This window comes from Ananas comosus, linkage group 15 (genome assembly GCF_001540865.1).
Source record: "Ananas comosus cultivar F153 linkage group 15, ASM154086v1, whole genome shotgun sequence".
Taxonomy (NCBI): domain Eukaryota; kingdom Viridiplantae; phylum Streptophyta; class Magnoliopsida; order Poales; family Bromeliaceae; genus Ananas; species Ananas comosus.
In genome coordinates this window covers 9,729,607-9,754,794 of record NC_033635.1, presented here as the reverse complement: position 1 = coordinate 9,754,794, position 25,188 = coordinate 9,729,607, and the positions used below count along the sequence as shown (strand labels likewise).

The following is a 25,188-nucleotide window of genomic DNA, read 5'->3' as shown; positions in this document are numbered from 1 at the left end:
CTTAAAATGCACATGTTATGTATAATGCATATTTGGACCTCGATATAGTAGAGAGTTATTCATGTTGGGATAGCATTCTTATACGTGACTTGGAATTATGTTTTCTGTAGTGAAAATGACATGTACAATACACTCTTGGACTTAAAACTCATGTTGGGCATAGTAGAGGACCTAATGTCATAAAGTGGCATTGGTCTTGGAATATACATATACATATATGTGGACTAGGAATAGATATTGCCATGAAGTGGCATTAGACTTCGAATATGATTGGACATAGTAAAACCTAATGTCATGAAGTGGCATTAGTGTTGGATTTGGATTTGGACATAGTAAGGCAAAATGTCATAAATGGGCATTAAACTTAATGTGTGGTTGAACCTTACTTTGGGACTTGGACTAGACCTTTGGGGTGCTAGTGATTATTTCCATGTTAGGGACATGATGGCCGGATCCTTGAGCTCGCTCGTGCGGGATTGAGACGCCTATAGGGCCCCATGGGACAGACTCATTTCTAGTGTGGGATGATGGGCTACCACAAGCAGCTAGGTGGCACAAGTTGGACTACAAATGTGTAGGTCCTAAATGAGATTGAACGAGGACATTAAACAGTATTATGACAATCACTACTTGATAGCATAACGTAGTTGGATTTATTGGACATTTGGACATGTAGTATACTTGATAGTATTGCTCATTGCATTTTAGTATACTTGGTTGCCATGATAAAGCATACCAGATATGTATTAGTATATTGGATCATGATAGAATAGATGTACACCATGTTGACACATGTTATATTGCGGCATAGTAGTTTAGCATTTCTATACATGCTTTTATACCTGCAGTTTATTAGTCGCTTATCATATCTGCTTTGGGCCTAGTGGTGCATTGTGCTGAGGTCGGTAATTGCCCACTGGGAACTATAAATTATAGTTCTCACGCTCTCTGTTTTATGTTTTCTTTCAGAGCCTTCCACTCCGGGAGAGGCTCGGGATCGCGGGAAAGGAATCGCCTCGAGCTAGCTAGCAAGAGATTCAACGATAGGTGGTCTACCTTTCTTTTGGGTTTTGTTTTGGAGAGGTTGAGACATTTGTACCTGTGTATAGAGACCATCCCTTTTGATGTGTCATGAGACTTATGATGTATTACTTTACACTTTACTTTAGTAGTTTAGTTTTCTTTGATTCTACTTGTTGATAGAATCTAGCTGTATACTTGCTCTGATATCTCTAGATACTCTTTATTCTTGTTCATTTATCGCTATTGTTGCAGACGCCTTATATGTGCAGGCATATGGCGGGTCTAGGCACGCACCGGGCGGGCCTATGCCGGGTCCCGAGGCGTGACAACGTTGCTCTATGGCAAGGAGACCATAAGCGTGGAGTCGATCACTGCTCCGCTTCTCTCGAACGAGATGCGGAAGATGACTCAGGAGTCTGGCACGCAGAGTCGGGATACTGCTTTGGTGGTGAGAGTGAAGAAGGAGTCGACAACATTGGCGACTAGAGATCGACAGAAGAAGCTGCTATCTAAGGTAGAGTGCTTTTACTGTCACAGGAAAGGACATATTAAGCGCAACTGTCGAAAACTTCAAGATGATCTGAAGGAGTTAAAGCGACAGAAGGAGAAAACTGTCGTGAACCAGGACGAGGAGATAACAGCGATGGCGCAGGCAATAGAATCGGAGATGATCGATTCTGATGTGCTATATGCTGCGACCGGAGGTGCTAAAATTTCGGATGGTGCGTGGGTGCTCGATTCGGCATGTTCCTTTCACGTTTGTCTGGAGAAAGAGTCTTTTGCCACTTATAAAGCGATCAAGGGTGGAAAGGCTCTGATGGGGAACGGGACGATGTGCAAAGTTTTCGGAGTCGGTACGGTGAAGATCTGAATGTACGATGAGGTCGTGAGGACACTGACAGGTGTGCAACATGTTCCTCGATTAAGACGAAATTTGATCTCGTTAGGCGCGTTGGACTCAAAGGGTTGTGATATTTCAGCTTCAGGTGGAGCTATGAGGGTCCGAAAATGAGATCGGGTCATGTGCGAAGCGAACAAGCGCGAAAACTTATACGTTTTGAACGGGAGTACAGTCAGAACGAGAGCGAAAACCGTTTGGGTTCCAAAAGTTCGTGGAAGTGCAGTTGCTCGAGGCCGAGCGACAGATGCGCCAACATCGAGTGGAGAAGACAAGCTCAAGGTGGAGTTTGCATGGTAAGCTCGACGTTGGAGTTGAAGACTACAAATCCAACCAAGGTGGAGATTGTTAGAATTTAGTTAGATTTGTAGTTGAATCCTATTTGGATAAGAATTAATATTTAAATATGTTGGAGATAAATTAAGATTTAAATATTAATTAGAGGATAAACATAACTAAATTATGATTAATATTTAAATTTATTCGAGATTAATTAAGATAGATTTAGATATTAATTAATAGGATTGGGTACGTTTTAAGTTGAGCATTATAAATAATGCATTGGCTAATTAATTAGGTGTGTGCTCTTGAGGGAGTACGGTTGGAGCCTTGGGTGCCGTACCAGAGAGAGAAAAAGAGAGAGAGATAGTGAGTTGGATGCACCTTATGTACGGATGCGTCTATAAGTGAGTAGTCTTTTAGATTAATAAAAGATGAGAGAATGATATGAGAGATTCGAGAAAGAAGGCTTTGTAGCTATTTTATTATAGAAGATGAGTCAGGTGTAATCTTCTCTTATTTGATGTGTAGTGTTCCTGAGGTTTGGATAGGATTGGCTATAGTATTAGTGACTGGTCAACACATCTGGAGAGTGTCGGACTGAGTCGGAGTCATTTCTGCACGAAAGGGATGCAGAAATGGATTCGGCAAACTCAAATAAGCAAAACTGGAGTTTTGCCAGATTCGGGTGCCCAGAATAGGGTTTGGGTCGCCCAGAACTTGAGTGCAGAACTGGACAGAATTGGAAGGCAATTCGGATCCATGTTTCGGGCGCCCGGATTGTGAGTCCGAAAGTGCACCTCGTGAGTATCGATTGTGTTGACACGTGTGGGTGGTAGGTGAGGTCCGCCGGAACTGGTTTAGGGTGCATCAGACCGCAGCCGGAGGAACCGAAGGGGAAGCTTTGTGTAGCCTGGAGGTTTCGGAGCCCAGAAGATGGTTTTGGGCGCCCGAATTCCCTGTTTTCTGCAGGAACAACAGGTTAGCAGCTAAGTTCCTAAGGCTTATTTTACCATCCCAGCACCCTATAAATAGGAGGAGCTCAACCCTGATGAACCCTTCTCTCCCTTTTTTCACAGTGAAGGCCATTTTGCATCCAAACCCCTCTAATTCCTCTAAATTTGCTAAAATTCACCAAGTTTTCCTTGAGTAGTACTGTCCTAGCAGTTTTCCAACAACGACCGTCAGCGTTTCGGCTCATGTGCGACGTAGGAAGCTCCCTTTTCCATGAAACTTGATTTGTTGGATTCTAGACTTCGAGAGGAATCCGTCGAGCCCAATTTCATAGGATTTGGTTGAGGTTAGCTTGGCCGATTTTGGATTTTTCTGAGCTGCTGATGTTTTGGTCTTAAATTTGAGTTTTTCTTGATTGTTAAGGACCAATTCGTGGAGAGAGCTGGAACCTCGACCAGTGGAAGTTGCGCCATCATTCCCTACTAACTTTTGAAGGTGTTCATCAACTGAATTGTGAATTTGGGGTATAATAGGTGAGTTTTGACGTTGGAGTTGTCGATTTAAGCTTAAGTGCTGAAATTTGGAGTTATTGATGCAAATTTGATGATTTTGTGTTTAGATCTCGGAAAAAGAGTGGTTTTGAACCAGAGGATTATTCTCCAGCATAGTTCACTGCTTTTGGGACCTTTCTACACCTGATTTGTGAGTTGAAAGGTGAAATTAGCTTTGTAATTGAGCAAGATTTCAGTTTTGGGCTGAATTGCTTTTGATTGATGGTTTTGAGGGGTTTTTTGATGTTAGATCTCTCAAGTATCTCAGTTGCTAGTTGTAGGTGATCTCGGCTGAAGCTTCCAGCCATTCGGAACCTTCTTGCTGCTGTGGGGTTGCGCGAGAGGTGGGTTTATCATCGGTTTTGCCTTCTAAGTATAATGCATAGTAGACATGTACAATTTCAGCTTTGGTATATCAAGATTAGTTCGAATTCATTGATTAGCTTGTTATTGAAATTTGAATTTGGAGCATGCTTAGTAATTGGATAAATTATACATGTTGGACTTGGAATTTGACTTAGAAAAAAACTAGTGATTCGACCCCGTCATATGCTTAAACTACCTGATTTAGCTCTAGGAGTCGTGGTTTGGTTGTATCACTGCTGTTTCAGCGCGGTAGATATCCAGGATAGTTTAGAATGCATTTACGCTCGTGCTAAAATGCCGAGCTTATTTTTACAGTAGAGTCTAAGCTGTTTCGGAGTGTCGGGTGCCGTCGGGGTTGACGGTGGACTCAGATTGCTATTTTTGTATCAGATTGTGCCAAGGGCACGTAAGTTGGGTTGTTAGACCTATTAGACTTTGTTTACTTGACTTTGGCTTGTGAGAGCCTGACTGAGCTCGACAGAGATACGCTTGCATACTCGGTTGGATAGCTCCCACGAGTGCCACTCTGGAGACGAGCGCTGTGCGATTGCGTTCGGTGTTCGTGCAGGTTGGACTTGCTCTCCACGGACTGCTTAGTGTGGATGTAGCTGTATAGTTGCAACCGGTCGGGACGGGTGTGTTCACAGTCCCTGAGATGGATATGTTTACAGTCCTTAGTGAGATTGGGTCTGAGATAATATTATTCTACAGATAGTAGTGTTGGATTACGATAGAGTAGTGGCATATAGCTGTAGATTTATTCCAGCTTTTTTTTCTATCGTTGAGCACTTATCCGTAGACTTGGTGGGTGAACCGATGAGTTTAAGGGCGGTACCCACTGAGGACTACTTCTTTTTGCAGTAGTTCTCACGCCCGTTGTTACCTCTGTTTTTGCAGAGCCATCGCCTGTTGCAGATTCAGATCATAGTAAGGGTGTCGCGAGCTAGAGCCCTTCCAGAGTCGCAGAGCTAGAGGATTACCAGTTACAGGTAGTTGTAGTTTTTGGTTCTTTACATACAGATGTTGTATCTCGCCAGAGCGAGTATTTTTGTATCCAGGATGACATGTATGTATTGAACCACTATTTTTATATATGGTTTATTTTTCCTAGCAGCTCTATACTACTGTTTGAAAAAGTATTGTTTGATTACAGATACTTCTACTGTTTCACTTCGCATACAGAAAATTTTTTTATGTATACGACGGGTCTGTTAGCGTGCCCGAAAAAATGAGTAATCCGGGGCGTGACATAATGAATCTTATTTTACCCGCATATTTTCTATTTTGATTTTTCTCTCTTTTGTGATTGTATCAGTTTTTGCTGAGGAGACTGATTTATGGTTAAAACCTGATTCGACACTTCCGTTGTGGAATCCTAACAATCGGTACCGAATCCACAGCAGTCGGTATCGGAGCAGGTTGCGGATTCTCAACATCCGGTACCAGGGTGAGTACCGAATTCCCAACAAAATAATCTGTAACTTCTTTTATGTTTTAATATCTGCAAACTTGAAAGCACAATGTTGAAATAGGGGAATAGGATAGTGGGATATTGGGATTAGGAGAATGGGATATGGGGAATTAATATGGTAATTTAATTTATTAATATAAAGAGGTAATATGTAATATACCTTTCAAAATTTCAAAAATATCTTATTAACTCCTAAAGTACCAAAACATACTTGTTGATTTTAAAAAGTTCCTTTAAATATCCCAATTTTTTCTGGGGGTTACTAACAGAATTCGATTTTAAACGAGTATTTTGTTAATTGTATGGTAAATTTTAAAAATTTGAATAGTCATAAGGGATACATAAGTAAAAACCCACGAAATATAATACTACTAAAAATCCGGATATTCATATCCTATCTATTTTTTTGGATAATTAATTGAATAATTTTGGCTCGTTAAAATCATATCCATATTCATACCCGACCGAAACCGAACATTTTCTAGATAATATTAGATATAGATACAGATATTTTCGTATATATAATATCTTATCCGTTTTTCCCCTAAAATTGAATTTATAGTTTGAACGTAGAATTTGAAGACAAAATTTATAGTATACAGATATATAGATATGGATACAGATATGGATAGTATATAGAATTTAAATTTATAGTATATAAATTTGGATGCAGATATGAAGACAAAATTAAATTTATAGTTTGAACATAGAATTTGAACTTAAATTCAAATTCAAAATCAAAATAAACATCATGTTCAAACTCAAAACTAACTTGCAGTCACAATTCAAATTCAAGATAGAAAATTGAATTCTAATTCAAATCACATGGCTTTCAATCACAATAGAAAATCCTCATATCAAATAGAATTATATTGAATAACATATTCTAAGTTCCAAACAAAATCTTAAGAGTAATTTCTCGATTAGAATATTTTAAATTCGTAAAATTTTGATTTATCAAGTTGACTTTTGGTATTCGTTGGTGCACTAAGTTGTAATGATATATCAGATAAGGTCTCGCTCTCTCTCTCTCTCTCTCTCTCTCTAAATATATATATATATAGTGTCTGACTACTATACTATTATGAGTACGATCGCTCTCGTACTTATAAGTCGTTTTCGATGATAGAGCTTCCGAATTGACGATCCATACCGTTAAATATTATTTACAGCATTTAAAACTTTTAGAAATCAAATTTTATAATTTTTCGACATCATTTACCTTACGATCAAGAGGTCACAAATTTGACAATTTTTAATGGCCGGTATGAGATACTTACTAGTATAACGGTGTAAAAGAATCGAAATTTGTTGAATTTTTGATAGAAAATTCTATTCACTACCTAGATAAATATCAATAACTCTGATCTTGAATTGAAGGATTTGATCCTTTTTTCGGACGTCGTTCGATTTTGACCGTTCATTTTATGCCCGCTTGATGGACTTGACCATGATTTTGGAAATTTACGAAATTTATTTTCTAGAAGTTTCAAATATTCTAGATCATATTTAATGGAGTGGATCGTCGATTCGGAAGCTCCATTATTGAAAACAACTTATGAGTATGAGGGCTAAAATACTCATAATAGTATATTAGCCATGGCTAGTATTCCAGCCTAGTTCTATATATATATATATAGTAAGGCTACTATGCCATCGGAAGCACGGAGCCTTCCGTGCTTCCAGCTAGTTTTCGATGTTACGACTTTTGAATCGTCGATCGACTCGGTTAAACTTGATCTAGAGTATTTGAAGTACCTAGAAAATAAATTATGCGATTTTTCGATATTATTTACCTAGTGAACGAAGGGGCTCAAAATCAACAGTTGAAAATAAAAATCTTACAAAACGTGATAATATGACATTAAAATTTTAGATCAAAGATATTGATCTTGTTTTATATAGTACAAAAAATTTTCTATCAAAATTTCACGTGATTTGGGTATTTCTACACCATTAAACTTGCAAACGGCTCACTACAGCTATTAAAATTATTGATTTTGAACCCCTTCGATCAGTAGGCAAATGATATCAAAAAATCATAAAATTTATTTTCTAGGTACTTCAAATACTCTAGATCAAGTTTAATGGAGCCGATCGACGATTCGAAAGTCGCAACATCGAAAATGAGCTGGAAGCACGAAAGGCTCGTGCTTCCGATAGCATAGTCACACTATATATATATAAAGAGAGAGAGAGAGAGAGAGAGAGAGAGAGAGAGAGCTAGGCCGGTAACTAGCGGTAACACGAGGCCTCCATACTACCAAGTTGTTTTCAATGATGCGGCTTCTAAATCAACGATCAGCTCCTTTAAACTTGATCTGCACTATTAAAAATATTTGGAAACTAAATTTAATAATTTTTCGACATCATTTGGCTAGTGATCAAAAGGTCTCAAAATTGACAATTTTAATATTAGATGTGATATATTTGTAAATTTAACGATGTAAAACAATCCAAATCAGATGAAATTTTTATAAAAATTTTTTGGCTAAATTACAGAAAATCCCTCTGTCAAAACCCGCTTTTTCACTTCCCCCCCTGTCATTTAAAAACCTACACTTTGCCCCCTTGTAAAATAAAAAATGTTCACAAGGGGGGTACGGTGTGACAAAATGACCATTTTGCCCTTCGCCATTTTCGTCTTCTCCCTCATCCTCCTCATTCGCGGCGGAGGAGGCCGACCTCGGGCGGGATGTAGGCGGCGAGGCCGTCGTCGAGGAGGACGATCTCGTTAAGGGTGTCGGCCATGCGGTCGATGGAGGGCGGGATGCAGCCGCCGAGTTTGTTGTGGGCGAGGACGACGATGGAGGCCGGGGCCGGGAGTCGCCGAGGTTGGCGGGGATGGGGCGGCGGCGGAGGAGGCGGTTGGAGTTGAGGAAGATAGCGTCGAGGGGGGGTCGAAGAAGAGATTGAGCTCGTAAATGAGGGCGAGGCCGGCGAGGGCGCCGTCCCGGAAGCCATCGAAGCAACAGGAAAGAGGGGCGAAGGGGTATTTTTGGCATAAAAAAAATTGTTATAACGGAACCCTAACGGTATGGGGTGAAGTGCACATTTTTTATTTTATAAGGGGGCAAAGTGTAGGTTTTAAATGACAGGAGGGGAAAGTGAAAAAACGGGTTTTGACAGGGGGTTTTCTGTAATTTAGCTAAATTTTTTTTTACTATTTAGAGTAAGATCAGTAACTCTGATCTTAAATTCAAGCCTTCTATCATTATTTTTTATAAGATTTTTAGTTTCAGCCGTTCATTTTTATACTACTCGTTTGATAAGTAATTGATACCAAAAAATTATGAAATTTAGTTTCCAAATACTTTCAATAGTGTAGATCAAGTTTAACGGAGCTGATCGTCGATTTGGAAGTCGTATCATTGAAAACAACTTGGTAGCACGGAAGCGCTTCGTGCTACCGATAGTATAGTAGCCTGACTCTCTCTCTGAGTCAAGTTCAAATGACATCTGTGTAATGGTGAACAGTGTTACTCTCTTTTTGGGCTGTATATCTATATATATATCTATGGATCGAGCGATGGCGAGTTTTTTAAGTGGTCATTGAGTTGAGATCAGATAGTTAGTCATATCTCTAACTATCACTTTAGTGCATGACGCGATCTCGCACTAGTACTCATAGTTCCGTTTTCTCTCTCTCTCTCTTTCTCATCTACTCTCTTCACCGTTAATATCTGATTTGGTGTATGCATTCATAGATTTTAAATTTTCTCTTTTTTGGCCATAATTTACTTTATAATCAAACCATTTCAAAATTGTCAATTTTCAATGGCTATTATGACGAGTTTGGAGTTTAACGGTATAGAAGAATCTAAATTTCTTCAAATTTTGATAGAAAATACTTTAAACTCTATAGATTAAGGTTAACATTCTTGATCTTGAATTTAAAAGTCCTATGCTCAAATTTTAAAGAGTATTCAATTTCCACCATCCATTTTGACATAATTTATTTATTAAGTAAACGATATAGAAAAGAACTAAAATTTTATTCCTAAGATCTTCATATACCCTAGATCATATTTAACGGTGTGGATTGTTGATTTGAACACCCTAAGATCGAAAACAACACTATAGTACTGGGGCTCCGATACTATAGATAGTATAGTAGCCTAATTCTATATATATATATATATATATATATATATAGAGAGAGAGAGAGAGACACGAGAGAGATGAGAGAGAGAGGAGGAAGGAGTTGACTGGAATATACGTATCGATAGCAATGCATCTTTTGCCACCATTGTTTTTCGATGATGGAGCCTCCAAATCGACGACTTCGGCAACCGTTTGAACATGATTCTATACCATTTGAAGTATTCTAGGAATCAAATTTCATACATTTTCCAATATTGTTCTCTTATTTCATCGACTGGACACAAAAATGAACGGCTGAAAAATTGAATATTCTTAAAAACATAATTAATTCAAGATCAAGAGTATAGATTCTCTGTTTTTAAATGACGTTAATAAAAAATTTTCTAAACAAAAATTCATTATTGATTTGACATTCTCTTATGCGTTAAACGAGATAAAACGCCTCCATATCGGAACCGTTAAAAATTTACAAATTTTGAAAAACTTCTTTGAATCATTAGGCAATATGTCAAAAAAGATTTTAAAATTGATTTCTAAACACTTTCAAGTGGTATATAAAAAATTTTTTTCATGTTTTTTTCCAAAACCGGTGCGATCGTCGATTTGGAGGCCGTCCATCATCGAAAAAAATGGGGTGGCAAAAAGAGTCAGTTAGGCTATCCGATATATTCTAGCCCTCAACTCTATTATATATATATATATATATATATATATATATATAGTAGGTCTTGTGTGCTATTAGAAGCACGGAAGCCTCCGTGCTCCTAAGCCGTTTTCGATAATGGAGCTTCCGAATCGACGATCGGCTCCGTTAGACTTGATTTGCGTATTTGAACTATCTAGAAAATAATTTTTGTGATTTTTCGATATCATTTTCCTAGCAATCGAAGATACATTATACACTATAACTATGAAGAAACATATATAATGGCAACTGCTCAAACACTAATAAAGGATAAAAAAAAAAAAAATCACAAATGGAACAATAACCACAAGAATAGTTGGCACCCAGACACTATAATGATGCTAAATAATTTAGAGTGCATAGATATAACTGTTACACGCTCGCTAAATAATCCCGCAAAAATATTCAGTTTCATCTCATAAATACAGTTCAACCATTAATACTTCAGTCGACGATAGAGCCCATTCATACAAAAATAGTCCATCCGTAACATATTCCACATCGCTCGCACAAGTAATCTGATTCATGACACGATTTCAAGCTTTTCCCTGCAATAAAGATAAGACATTAGCTTCCGCATTGTGTTATCTAGAAGTTATTCATATTCTTTCCATCAATCTGAAAAGAACCATCGCATGTGTCATCAAAAAGTTTCTATTGTGATCTACGATGATTGATTTATATCAAATAAATAAATTGATACTTAATCTACTAGAACAATTTGATGTATCTTAAATATTCATTTAGGGGCTTGCAAGAGCTTGAAGCCGCAAGATAACTATAAAAGGTTCAAGCACAGATAACAGCGAACAGAAGAGACCATAAATCCTCCTCCACTCTCATGCTTTTCTCATCAAGTATTGTACTATGCTCTTACGCTAATTGAAAAATTGCGCCATATCTAAAGTAAAAATGTGATAATGGGAACTGCTTTTTTTAAAAAAAAGAAAACAAAATTTATAATAACTTGTCCAATGTAATGTTTCCCCAGTTTTTTATTCGTCTAGTGTGAAGTTTCTCTTGTTTTATATCTAATTTGGATTTTAAATGTATAGAACTGAAATTACATCTCCTAAGTGAATTGTTGTTTCGAACATAAGAAGTGGATTGTGCTTGTTCACCAGCTGACAAATCCATCGGGCCATTTCCCTACAGCAGTTGTGCCGTTAGAGGCTTGTAAGCAAGTCTGCACGAGTGCAGGAATTCATGGATGTTTTGTGGATCAGAATAACATACTCAGTGGAATGCCCTGATGTACTTTTTAAGTTAAGAAAACTGAATGGAGGATTGATCCTTTCACAGTTCATCCCCTGAAGGCAAGGTAGTTCGACTGAAGGCCAGCAGTCCTAGTAACCAACATGCCTGTGAATCGTGATGCACATCAAACGGGTAAAAACCAAAGAATATAAGGTGTTTAGATCAAATGATCCCAAAATTCACAATCTCTAATGGCTACTAGGGGCCAATTGCTCATTTGACGGGGTCAGTTAACCTTAATTTAAGTTAAAAAGAAGTATATATATATATATATATGTATATATATATATATATATGTATATATATATATATATAGTGCGTCTGGTATGCTTCTGGAAGCACGGAGCACTCCGTGCTTCCAAGTTGTTTTCGATGTTTGGACTTTCGAATCGACGATCGGCTCCGTTAGAATTAATCTAGCATATTTGAAGTTTCTAGAAAATAAATTTTACGATTTTTTTATATCATTTACCTAATGATTGAAAGGGTTTAAAATCAATAATTTTTAATGGTTAATATTTGCTGTTTTCAACTTTAACGGTGTAGAAGAATTCAAATCAGATGAAATTTTGATACAAAATTCTTTACACTATCTACAACAAGATCAATATTTTTGATCGAAAATTTTAGTGCTATATCACCACTTTTATAGGATTTTTATTTTCAGCCGTTAAAAATTATTGATTTTGAATCTTTTTGATTGCTAGGTAAATGATATCGAAAAATCGCAAAAATTATTTTTTAGAAACTTCAAATACACTAGATCAAGTCTAACGGAGCCAATCGTCGATTCGAATATTCCATCATCGAAAACGGCTCAGGAGAACAAAGGCCTCCGTGCTCCTGAGAGCACAACAGCCCTGCTCTATATATATATATATATATATATATATATATATATATATATATATCAAGTCACATCCAATCTTGAATTGCGTAATGCTTCCCTTGACTTCTTTTATGCTTGTTCAGTTTCTACAATTCATTTGGTGGATGGACAAGACAAATAAATTATAATTTTCTAAAATTATGGTATTCAATTCCTAGAATCTTGAAATCCTATAGATCAAGTTTGACAGAGTAAATTGTCAAGTCGGATGCCTAGACACTCAGAGTGGTCCGATTTTACCAACTTACTGATTAAACCAAAGCTGAGATACTAAAATATATCTCCATCCTACTACAATGCCAATATATTATCAAAATACTCCTATACTTTTATAAATAAATCAAAACAAAGTGCCACAGCCTCATCCATGATTCCATGCTGATTTAACATGCCTCATTCGAGCTGCAGCACATCTCTATCTTTGCAAAGTCACTCACAACATGCCATTCAACCTGTGATCTGCACCACATCTCTATGTTTGCAAAGCACTACTGTTGCGAAAATAGGCCGCTTCGCATACTTTTCTTCTCCATGGTCCCCCTTAAAGAAGATTAAATAAGTGTTTTTGGTATATCAAGTTTTCAGCGTGTATCCAATATATGCAGAAACCTACTCAGATTGGATTGCTACGCGTTCGCAATGCTACCTGTCCATTAAGGCGTCTGCCCTAACATTTGTCAAAGAAAAAGAAACATTTCCAAAAGATCACATATCACTTCAATCAAATTAATCTAAATGTCACGCAACGAGCCCCGCCTATTTGGTCAGGTTCGGGCACGCCGACAGACCGCCGAACGGACAGAGTCTCCCCTGTACGTCCTAGGCGTCGCAATCAATACAAGTACAAGAAGTTCCAACCAGGAACAGTATTCAAGCAAGATTGCATAAGGAAGGTATCAAACAACATAACACATCCTATGTTATTACAAGCATTCACATAGATTCATTTTTACCTCATACTTGCATATTACATTTTATAACTTCCAAAAACTTCCAAATTCAATCGAGTTACTACATTATTTATTTACAAGTTTGATACATTGTGTTTCTTCCCTTTCCTATACCCCTAGGCTATGCCGACTCGGGGTACCGCTATCTCTAGTCTCAGAGGTAGGACGCTATCTATGGAGCTACGCCCTTGCCTCGCGCCGCCGCACCGCTCACGTGCGAATCTGTAACACCCCAAAACAACGTGGGGTGAGAACCAACTCCATGGTTCCCAGTGGGTACAGCCACCCAAGGGAGGAGCTCGACCAACATGTCCAAAGGAGGCAAATACAAGTTAGTCCAATAAACAGATAGATATGTATATCATAAACATGTAACTAACTTTACCTTATTTTGCCTCACAACTGCAATGATGCCATGCTATACGCAACATGAACATATATGCAACAACTAGTAGAATTATTGATTCTACATTCAATCTTGCTAACTTTAGTTCATGTCATCCAACTCTAAGGTTTCTACTCCCTTAGGTTCACAACTCAGGTCCCCCTTGTTTCTAAGGTCTCTATTACCTTAGATTTATCACATTTACCACTAGCCCTCAAGGTTCTATCTACCTTATTCCAGCTAGCCACCCGACTCGGCCTCGAGTCAATCAACTGCGGATAATCCGCGCTCTGCCCGGCTCGAGGTGAAGGAACTCTCACATGCACCTCAGCCAGAAAGCCAAGAACCACATTGCCCAACGGTCCGCCCGAAGGTCCGTGCACAGTGGTCAGGGATCTCCCGGTGGGAAAGGAACATGCCGCATACACCCGCAGCCGAGATCCCCGATAGGGAGAGGAACATACCACATACACCCTAGCGCTCTTTGTTCTTGCTTACTCACAATCCTCGAAGTTCTTCCGGTGGGAGAGGAACATGCCACATACACCCGCGGCCAAGAACTATCGAGCTCACAAGTCTCGGGATTCCGGAATCCACTTCACATAACTCAAGGGTTGGTCTCAAACCCTATATTATCGACCTAACCAGGTCCAATGCACTTCCCACCCTAGGTCCAACTGACTTTAGGTTTAATACCTGAATCACATAACCTAGGTTTACTTTAACTCTAAGTCCAGTTCACAACCTATGTTCACGACACTAGATTAATGCCTCACACCTAGGTTTAGATAACTCTTGGTTCATTCTCAACCTATGTTCTTTAACACTAGGTTAGATGTCACTCATAATTCACCCTAGGTTCAACAACACTAGATTCATATACCATTCTTATTTCTCCTAGGTCCTTGACACTAGATTCATTGTAACCTATGTTTACTAACACTAGGTTCAATATCATCTTCATCCGACCTATGTTTATTAACACTAGGTTAATGCCACTCGATCTACTTGACATCCTATTTGTTATATCGAGTATTCTACAGTTCACATACATGTGTCTAGCATCAACTACATGCGTCATCTAGCATTTGCCTTATGCTTGCCATGTCATCATGCCTCTCCTAGCATCATATAATCATGCAGTCATGCAATTAGCTAGCATATATTCTACAAGCATATAAACATCTCACTTACATCTACTTACTAGCATGTACTTTCCAATGCATTATTATGAAATTATCACTAGCATGTATTCTACCCGCTAGCATATATTTACATAATGCTAACTTGCACATATGCATCAACAAGAATCCATATTCCGCTTTGACATGCGGGGAAATCTAGTCGCTTCGGTAAGCACAACCCACCTTAACTTACTCTCCGATTGCTCGTAGTCACTTGCAATCTGCCTCTCGCGGCACCCGTATCCGACACGGCCCGATCTTGCAGTTGCGCACCAACCGTGCGCCGCTTTGCAGCCCCGAAAATTAAAGGCCTTCGGTTTACTGATACGGTGCTTCAAATCCATTTTCATAATTTTTGGACGTCGCCTCGGCCCTCCAGGCAGAAACGAAGCTAAATCGTCAGTTTCTTCAATATCTTCGCGTAGGGTTGACGAATCGCCGAACCGACTTCGCCAACGCGTTCGTTTACCTACCAATTAGGTTTACGAAGGATCAATTGAGATCAAACCCTCATATTTCCAAAAACCCTATTTTTGGAGCCCTCGTATTACAACTATGCAAGAATCCTCTATTTGATCTCTAGATTCAAGCATTAATTAACTATTTAGCAAGCTAGGGTTCCAATAAATCCATTCTTAGAGCATACAAATTATTCCTTAGCAATCTACCATTGTTGCTATCAAAGCTTACCTCTCAAGCTAGCTCCAATGGAGAGGAAGAAGATGATGAAGATGAAAATCCACCTTTAAACTTCAATCTCCACCAAAACCTTCAAATTTTGGGAGAGATCTAGAGAGAGAAAGGGAGGTATTTAGAGAGAGAAAAGAGGGTTTCTCTCTCAACCTCCATGCATGCGTGTGATGCTCGGTTGAAGGAGAAAAGAAGCAAATAGCTTCTTTTATAATAAACCTCCAAAAATACTATTCACTTCAGTTTGTGCTTGGGTACAGATATTTTTCGCCTGCCCTTCTGAATGTCCGTTTGAGCTCAAACTTGACAGTCAGGCTCGGTTTTACTTAACTTAACGAAAGAAATTTTAATCTTTCAGTTTCGACCCCGTTTGGTCACCGAAAACTCTACTGAACTGTAATCTCTAGCAGATAACAATTCGATTTTATTCTCCACCTTCCGGGTGTCAGAATGGGATGAAACTTTAGTTCTAGCCTTATAAAAATAATTCTGACATATCCTCCAGTTTTCATAATTTTCTGACACTGTGCATTTTCTGCTAATTTGTCTGCCCCGTTTCTCACAGAAAATTCTAAATCTTCTGTTTTCGCTCCGATTTCAGCACAGGTCATTTCCAACTTACAATTTACACCCTTAAGTCCAATAAAAATAGTATCTCACACTATTTTTATTTTTATTTATTTTTATATTAAAAATTCAGCATACTACATCCTACCGTAATTTCATAATTTAAGAAGTCCGGTACCTTACACTAAAACTACCCATTGACCTGTCCATACACATTACACAACTGGCCCACTCTTCTCTATCTTCATATACTTCAATCATCATTAATTTAAAACTACACATCTACGTATCTATATATATCACACAAGTGGCCCGTTCTCCCATTTCTTCATACTTTGAAAGCAAGGATTTAAGTGCCGTGGCACGGGGTCGTGCCAGAAACTTGCCGGCACGATACTGCACGGTGCTTGTCGAGCCGTGCCAGTCCGTGCTGGTCAAAAAAATTCTTGTGTGCTGACACATAATAACATGAAATATTTATTTTCTTTAGCAGCAAAATATTCTAACTATTTATTATGTTTTTTTATCACATCTTTTGAACTTTATTGAGAAAATTATTTACTAATTTAAAGAATAGAGGGTTTTGAATTGTGCCATCGGCACGGGGTCTATATCATGCTAGTATGTTGTTGGCACGGTACGGCACGGTGGATACGGCCCATGCCGACAGGCACTTAAAACCTTGATTGAAAGGTTTGTTACTTGTTCATAAGCAAATGACTCTTTTGAATTCCCGTAATTCGGAAACTATTAATTGCATTAGTAAAAAGCTATACCTCATTCCTCACTTTTCTTCATCTCTAGAACTGCAGCCTCAACTTAAGGCTTGCTGGTTGGTACCTGCGGCCCCCAAGTTCGAAGCTGTAATATCCTGGACGATTCGCAAACGCCAATGATGAAAATTCATTGGCCGTTACAGAAGCTTAGTTGCTTCACATTTCCAGTTAAGTTCATTTCTTTAAAAAAAATAAAATAAAATAAAATAAAATGAACAAAGCTTGTAGTATGCTACCTTTCTCTTAAAAAGATTAGGAGGTCAATAGCACAGTCCGAGTTCACAGTTGAAAGAGCTCTATTAGAGGTCACCCCTACTCTCTTGATGTGGTTAACGATTACTAAGTTTCTCAACCTAATCCTTTCACCTTTTAGAGACTTTAATCATTTCAGTTGGTGTTGAACTTCTACATGTTTCTAGTTCTCATTAAGATGTATTGCTTATAGAAGATAGTTTCAATTTCACATGTTCAAAAGTAAGGCTGCATAGCTCTTGTTTAGAAAGAAGGAGAAGTGCTAGTCCAAGAGTGAAGGAAGGAAGATCACGGGGAAGATATAGCCACCTTTCCACAGTCGATGCCATATCTAATTCTAGCTGGCAAACTAACCACTAGAAAATATTTTAAACAAGAGAAGTATCTAGAGTGTCAAACTATTGGTAAGCAAAAACCAACTTACCACAAGAGAAACAAGAAATTCTCAAGCTGACCCACTTTCTACATTCGAATACCCACTACTAAGGTTTTCACATCCAAGGACATGGAAAAAAAGTCAAGAGAATAGAGAAGTAATAAATACTAGAGGGCATAAACATAATCAGTTAAGCTTTACGGTCAAAGGCCACTAGCATGGGGTGCGCCGATGTGCCATTGACACTGCATGGCACGCCTCGGCAAAACACCTGTTTTAGATGTCGGCACAGTCGGGGCAGGTTGCACGGGTTTATCGGCATGGGTGGCATGTGCAGTACGTCCCAACAGTACCAGACCGTGCCAACTGGCTAGACAATACTTTACACGCTAGAAACTTTATAGTTCTATACTAAACCAGTTTATTTAAATTAATAAGCCAAAATTTGAAAAAAAAAGCCTTACTTTTCGATCACAAATTCATTTATTAATCCTTTCATTAATTTTAATCGGTCAATGTTAAATTCGTCTTTGAGTTTAAATAAATAAGGTAAATTAATCCGCAGTCACTAGACTCCTATAATCCAGAGTCTCTACACTTGTAAGTGAAATTTGAGTTCCCCGATGATAAGCGCGTTTCAATTGAGGCACCGAGCTTCAATTCTACTTCAAATAAGTCACTCGTTCAAGTCCATACCAATTTTCTCCAAAAAAAACGACTAGGTGGCAACTAATTCGGTTGCAAGTTACAACATCGCCTGAAGGCGTCATCGCTACTACTTTTATCTTTTGAAGATGATTTTGGCTGCTAATTCACTCGGCGAATCACCTTTTGAAATGTTGTAAAAGCTTATCAATAATAATCTTGAGAGGATGTGGCAGTTAAATCAGCTAAGGGTGGTGATAGCCACCGTTCCGAGGTATAAGGACAAGCTAAATGAAACTAATTAAATTTGACAATCTAAATGAAACTCCAAACAAATAGATAGCAAAACCAGCATCAAGAAGAAGAAGAAGAAGGAGGCATGGATCAAATTAGTGCGAGTCGGAACCTAAGTTAGGATAGAGACGGCGAGATCCAGACAGGCGGAGGCCAGTTGAATCGAGGGTCGGGAGAATGGCAGGGCTGGAGACTGGCATCTTCGAGGCAGTATATCCCGACGTCGCGCCTCGCCAGTCTGACCTCCTCGCTGTACAGCATGTCCCACCAGTCGTCGGTGAGATAGACGCAATTCGGCCGCAGCCCGCGGACATCTTCGGGCGAGAGCAACATGGAAGAGCCGATCCCGAGGAACAGAGCTCGGCCGCCCAGGCTGCTGATCGGAATCCATCGATTTGTTCCCCAGTCGAGCCTCATGACCTTGATTTCGCGAGTCGTCAAGGTATTCGCGACATCGTCGAAGTCGAAGTTCCTCCACACCTGCAGGAGATCGCCGGTGGCGTCGTCGGCGACGAGGTACCTCCTGTACTGTCCTGCGACAAGGGGGTCGAACTGGCTGGCGACGAGCCTGACGACGTCGGCGTAGCCTCCGCTGAGGTCGACGGCGAGCAGATCCCCATCGCCCGACAGAGCGAGGAGGCTGCCGCGGCGGAAGGCGACGTCGTGGAAGCGCCAGCCGTCGTCGTGGAGGCGCCACCTGTCCGCCCCCGCGGTGGTGAACGCGAGCTTCGACGCGATGCCGTAAAGGGCGACGACGGTGAGGGGGCCGCCGGCGGCGGGGCTGGAGGAGAAGGCGACCTTGTCGAAGGAAAGGCCACGGAACTCCTCGGGCTTGTAGTGGAAGTAGTAGTCGGTGGGGTCGGAGAAGTGGAAGTAGGAGGCTACGGAGCCGTCGGGGGCGTAGGAGGGGTGGATGTCGGGGAGGGTGGTGATGGAGGGTAGGGGGATTTCTTGCCCGGTGAGGGGGTTGAGGAGGGCGGGCTCGGAGAAGGGGTCGAGGGTGGCCAGCCAGCCGTGCTGGGAGCCGACGCAGTACTTGCCGCGGAGGCCGGGGACGGGCAGGCGGTGGAGCGTCTGGCCGGGGAGGCCGAGGAAGGTGAACTCGTCGCTGCGCTCGCCGTCGTCGTCGTCGCCGCCGCCGCCGCCGAGGAGAAGGAGGTAGGGGACGTGAGGGGACGGCGGGACGCCGGACACCGAGCGGGCCCAGAGCCGGCAGACCTTGCGGAAGGCCATGTAGTCGATCGCCGTCAGACGCGCCGCGATGGCCGCCAGGACGCCCGACGAAAGGTCCGTCCAGTCCCTCGCCATCGTGCGCACCACAAAGTACCCAACGTGAAGCGCCTGCTCGTCTTCAGATTCGTATTATATACAAATAATTAACACTTGTAATCCTATTCGGATTCGTATTATAGCTCTATTCAAAATCGATGTTTAGATTCCGGATATATTATTATTAGGAATAATTATCTATATATATACCCTCAAAAATTTAAAAATATCTAAGTTATCTCTATTTTTGTTCTTTCTCATATATTCCTCGCATGTTCCCACGTTATTCCGAAATACCCCTATAGTTAGCACCTGTTAAATTAACTTGACGTGAGTTAAATATCTACAAAAGTAAAAAAAAAAAATCAAAATGGCTCTTTTGCTCTTAACTTAATGATAAATAAGAAATATTGGTGATAATATGTCACGCCCCGGGACCCAGCGGAAGCCCGCCCGGCGCGTGCCCAGACCTGCCATATGTCTAAAATATATAAGGCGTTTAAAACAAAACGATAAATAAAACAGTAGAACAAAGGAATCTAACGATATCAGAGCAAAATAAATAACTAAGTTCTACACAGAGGGGTAAGTATAAAACTGAAATCCACTAATAAAGCCATAAAGTAGTATAAAGGAAATCACAAATACAAAAACTAGACATAAAGAGTATATAGGTGGTCTCTCTATATATGGTACTCAAAATCTCTCTCTCTCTCTAATACAATAAAAGAAAGAGTAAACCACCTAAGCTCAAAAGTAGCTCCCTACTAACTAGCTACGCGACTCCCTTGCCGCGATCCCGTGCCTCCGCCGGTACCGAAGGCTCTGAAATAAAACCATAAAATAGGGGGCGTGAGAACTATTGAATAATAGTTCCCAGTGGGCAATAGCTGGCTTTAGTGAAATGCACCACTAGGCCCAAACTAAAAAGGGGTCAGTAAGCAGATATAAACAAAACGATATGTACGACAAGTAAATAAGTATGAATATTTGCTACCACATGATATCTCTACTTAGCAGGATTTAGCATAAGTAAGAAAAGCTATTCTCATAAGAATGTACCCAAGCATCGCTAGTATGATATCCATAAGTCAAATAGCAAAGATGTCATTGTTTACTATTCTAATCAATGTCCACATGGCATGATGAATGCTCAAAATCAAATCTGAAGAAACCCGCCCGAAGACTGTCTGGCCCTGAGACCCACCCGTAGACTGTCTGGCCGGTACCGAGCTTAATGGCCTCGTGGTAGTCAACATTCCCACTCTAGGAATGAGCCTTTCCCACGACAATCCACTTCGGCGCCCAATCCCGTACGGCGAATATGTATCGCGATGGCCATCTCCGGAGTGCCGGCTTGTAAAGAGCGACCCTCACAAGCATGTGCGAATGAGCACAATGGCAAGTAACGAAAGATCCGTCTTAAGTACTAAGTCCTCATGTCTAACAACATGGAATATGTCACAACTCTCTCATAAGCCTATCTCTATGTCATCATGTCTAAAATATGGAAAGTAGTAGATGTCCATGGCCTATCTCTAAGTCTCAAAATAATAGTCTTATTGTGTGCTAGTCTAAGTGCCCCTTTATAACACTTTCATTTACTAAGTCCAAGCTTAACCCAAGTGCTCACAAATGCATAATTGAGCCACTTTAAACATATGAAGTATGTTTCCAAATGACTAATGCGAACACTATCCAAATGCATGTAACAATACCCAGGATGCTCTACTATATAGAGTGCAAATTTTCTTATACATAACACATGCATTTTAAGTGTTCTAAAATTCACATAAATTTCATTAAGCATAGAGTTGCATTTAAAATGACGTTACGACAAGTATAGAAAACACGGGGGCTATTTCGCCCCGTTTTTATGAAGCCAAATCCACCGAAAATCGAAACTCTTCGTTTCGCCGAACGGAGGTGTCCATTAGTCTCCTAGCACTCTAAAGATGTAGGAAGAAGAGTTACACAATCGAAATGAACATCGAAAAGCTCAACCTTAAATCATCTAAGCATAAAGGGCATAACTCACCTCTTGTGATGAAATCCCTTCTCAAGCTTCCAAAGAGAGCAATAACCCTTTCAACCCAACCTAGAGGAAGGTTCTAAATCCATCAATTAGGTCTCCAAGCCCTCAAATCAAAAATCTCCAAAATAAATCCTAAATCTCATTTCTAGGGTTTCATATGGTAAAACCTACCAAAACATGGATCAAAGGCTAGAATTAAGGTACTAATCTCTCTAGATGCCCCAAAACAAGCTCCAAATCTTCTAGAGTTGAAGATTGATCCTCTAACAAGCTCCTAGCCCAAGCTCCAAGCCTCCAAAGGTGAGTAAAGGAAGAGGAAGATGCCCCAAAGCCTCAAGATCTTGCTCTCCTCCAACTCCTCCTCCTTCTTCTCCTTCTTCTTCTCTCTCTAGAGTGAAAGTGAGGGAGAGAAATGAGGAAGTGAGAGAGTAGAAATGGCCTTAAGGCCCATAGAAGCAACAAAATCTATATAAGCCCCTAAAAAAACCACCCTGTGCACTGCCCGGGTCTGGGCAGTTTTCGGACTGAGGGACTGGTCTCCCTGACTTGGGACCGGTCTCTCAGCCTGCCCCGAAAATCCAACGTTCGGGAACCGGTCTCTCCCCGCATGGGACCGGTCTCTTCCCGCGTAATCGCACTCGGGGACCGGTCTAACCCGCTAGGGACCGGTTGCCTCAAGTCCTGCCGCAGCACTGTTCTGAGGGGACCACTCTCTCATATCAGGAACCGGTCCCCGAGAATGAAAACTCTCAGGACTTGCTAAAACTCTAGAGATCAAACTTTTAGGCCGGAATACCATCTACGACCTTCCACCAAGTATGGAAAAGTTCGGAATACATATCAAACACTCGAACCTCGCAATTTGCAAGGTCCAGTGTGCTACATTCACCCCTCCTAAAAAGGTGTTTCGTCCGCGAAATTCAAAACGACAACATACCTCAAAGCTCCATCTGAAAAAGATGAGGATAGCGTTCCCGCAGCGCGCTCTCTAGCTCCTACGTGGCCTCCCGCTTCCCGTGGTTGCTCCAAAGAACCTTCACGTACGGAATATCCCGATTCAGCAGTTTCCGCACCTCGCGAGTCAAGATCTTCACGGGCTGCTCCTCGAAGCTCAAATCATCCCACAACTCCACAGGTGTAGCATCCAACACATGATTCAGGTCGAAGACATACTTCCGAAGGACCGATACATGAAAGACGTTGTGCACGCCCGATAAGTTCGGTGGTAGAGCAAGTCGATACTCTACCGTAACTACCCATTCCAAAATCTCATACGGTCCAATGAAACGGGGGCTCAACTTACCCTGAATCCCGAATCTCTTGATCCCTCTAGTCGGCGAGAACTTCAAGACAACATGGTATCCTACTTGGAACTCCAAGTCTCGCTGTTGTTGATCGACGTAGCTCCTCTGTCAACTCTGTGCCGTCAAAAGTCGCTCCCGAGCAATTCGAACTTTGTCCTCAGCTTCCTGGAGCACATCAGGACCTAAAGCCAATCTCTCGCCAACTTCACTCCAATGAAGTGGCGATCTACACTTCCGTCCATAAAGTGCTTCAAACGGCGCCATCTTGATGCTTGCTTGATAACTGTTGTTATAAGCAAACTCTGCCATAGGTAGATACTGCGACCATCCTCCCTAGAAGTCTATCACATACGCTCGGAACATATCCTCTAAAGTCTGAATGGTGCGTTCCGACTGCCCATCACTCTGAGAGTGGAAAGCAGTGCTGAAGTCGAGTCGGGTGCCCAAGGCGTCCTGTAGACTCCTCCAAAAGTGAGACACAAACCGAGTGTCTCGATCCGATACTATCGATGTAAGTACTCCGTGAAGTCGCACAATCTCATCAAGGTACACTTGTGCGAGCTTCTCTTCGGTCCAACTAGTACGAATAAGTATGAAGTGCGCCGACTTCGTCAACCTATCCACGATCACCCAAATAGCATCATGCCCGGCCTGAGAGCGGGGCAATCCAGTCACGAAATCTATGGTGATCTTTTCCCACTTCCACACTGGAATAGGCAAATTCTGAAATTTTTTCGTGGGTAATCGATGCTCAGCCTTTACTTGTTGGCAAGTTAGACAACGAGCTACAAACTCGCTAACGTCCTTTTTCATCCCAAGCCACCAATAAAGCAACTTCAAGTCCTTGTACATCTCGGTGCCTCCCGAATGTATAGCATAGGGCGCTCGGTGCGCTTCTTGAAGAATATCCTCTTTAATTTCCGAATCCCCCGGTACACAAATCCGTCCACAGAAACGCATCAATCCTTGGTCATCCACGAGGTAGTCGGCGGTGCAACCATCAACCATTTTACCTTTAATCCTTTGCAACTCCACATTGGAAGCTTGCTTCTCTTTAATTCTATCTAAGAGTATAGGTTGCGCTACCAAGGTCATCAATCTCAAAGGTGTGTCAGGAGTCACTACCTCCAACTCCAACCGCTTCGTCTGCTCGATCAACTGCTGTTGAGTAACAACATGCATCGCTAAGTTTTCAGTAGATTTCCTCCTTAACGCATCCGCCACCATGTTAGCCTTGCCCGGGTGGTAAAGAATCGTCAAATCATAATCCTTGAGCAGCTCCAACCATCTGCGTTGTCTCAAGTTCAACTCCTTCTGAGTGAACAAATACTTCAAGCTCTTGTGATCCGTGTATACTTCACATCGCTCGCCATATAAGTAATGGCGCCATAACTTCAATGCGAAAACTACGGCCGCCAACTCCAAATCATGTGTAGGGTAATTTTTTTCATATTCATTCAGTTGGTGAGAAGCATACGCGATCACCTTGCCATCATGCATCAAAACACAGCCCAATCCATTAAGAGATGTATCGCTATAAACCACATACCCTGCTCCAGCTACTGGTAGGGTCAAGATCGGGGCGGTAGTCAATCGTTGCTTCAACTCTTGGAAGCTTCGCTCGCACGCATCATTCCAAATAAACTTAACACCTTTATGCGTGAGCCTCGTGAGGGGAGTAGATAGCTTAGCNCGTTGTTTCAGCTCTTGGAAGCTTCTCTCACACGCATCATTCCAGATGAACTTGACACCTTTATGCATGAGCCTCGTGAGGGGAGTAGATAGCTTAGCGAACCCCTCAACAAATCTCCGGTAGTAACCGGCCAATCCAAGGAAACTCCAAATCTCCGTAACGCTCGTCGGTCTCGGCCAATCCTTGATAGCCTCAATCTTCTTAGGATCCACGGCTATACCCGATCTCGACATCAAATGTCCAAGAAAGGCTACCTCTCGAAGCCAAAATTCACACTTTTTCAGCTTGGCG

General features: G+C 41.0%; 1 protein-coding gene across 3 annotated transcripts; it reads right to left on the bottom strand.

The window, feature by feature from the left end:
- Positions 10,625–19,948, bottom strand: LOC109721845. 3 transcript variants are annotated; one of them, XR_002219305.1, is made up of 3 exons: positions 18,709–19,948; positions 17,030–17,124; positions 10,625–10,879 (listed from the first exon to the last, which is right to left on the bottom strand). XR_002219305.1 is itself a non-coding variant. In XM_020249654.1 (2 exons), exon 1 carries the CDS (start codon positions 19,902–19,904, stop codon positions 18,714–18,716), a length of 1,191 nt encoding a protein of 396 aa, XP_020105243.1. In that variant the 5' UTR covers positions 19,905–19,948; the 3' UTR covers positions 10,625–10,879; positions 18,709–18,713. The 3 variants fall into 3 exon arrangements, 2 of the variants coding, with proteins under 2 accessions (XP_020105243.1, XP_020105244.1); XM_020249654.1 differs by lacking the exon at positions 17,030–17,124; XM_020249655.1 differs by lacking the exons at positions 10,625–10,879; positions 17,030–17,124 and adding an exon at positions 10,921–11,693.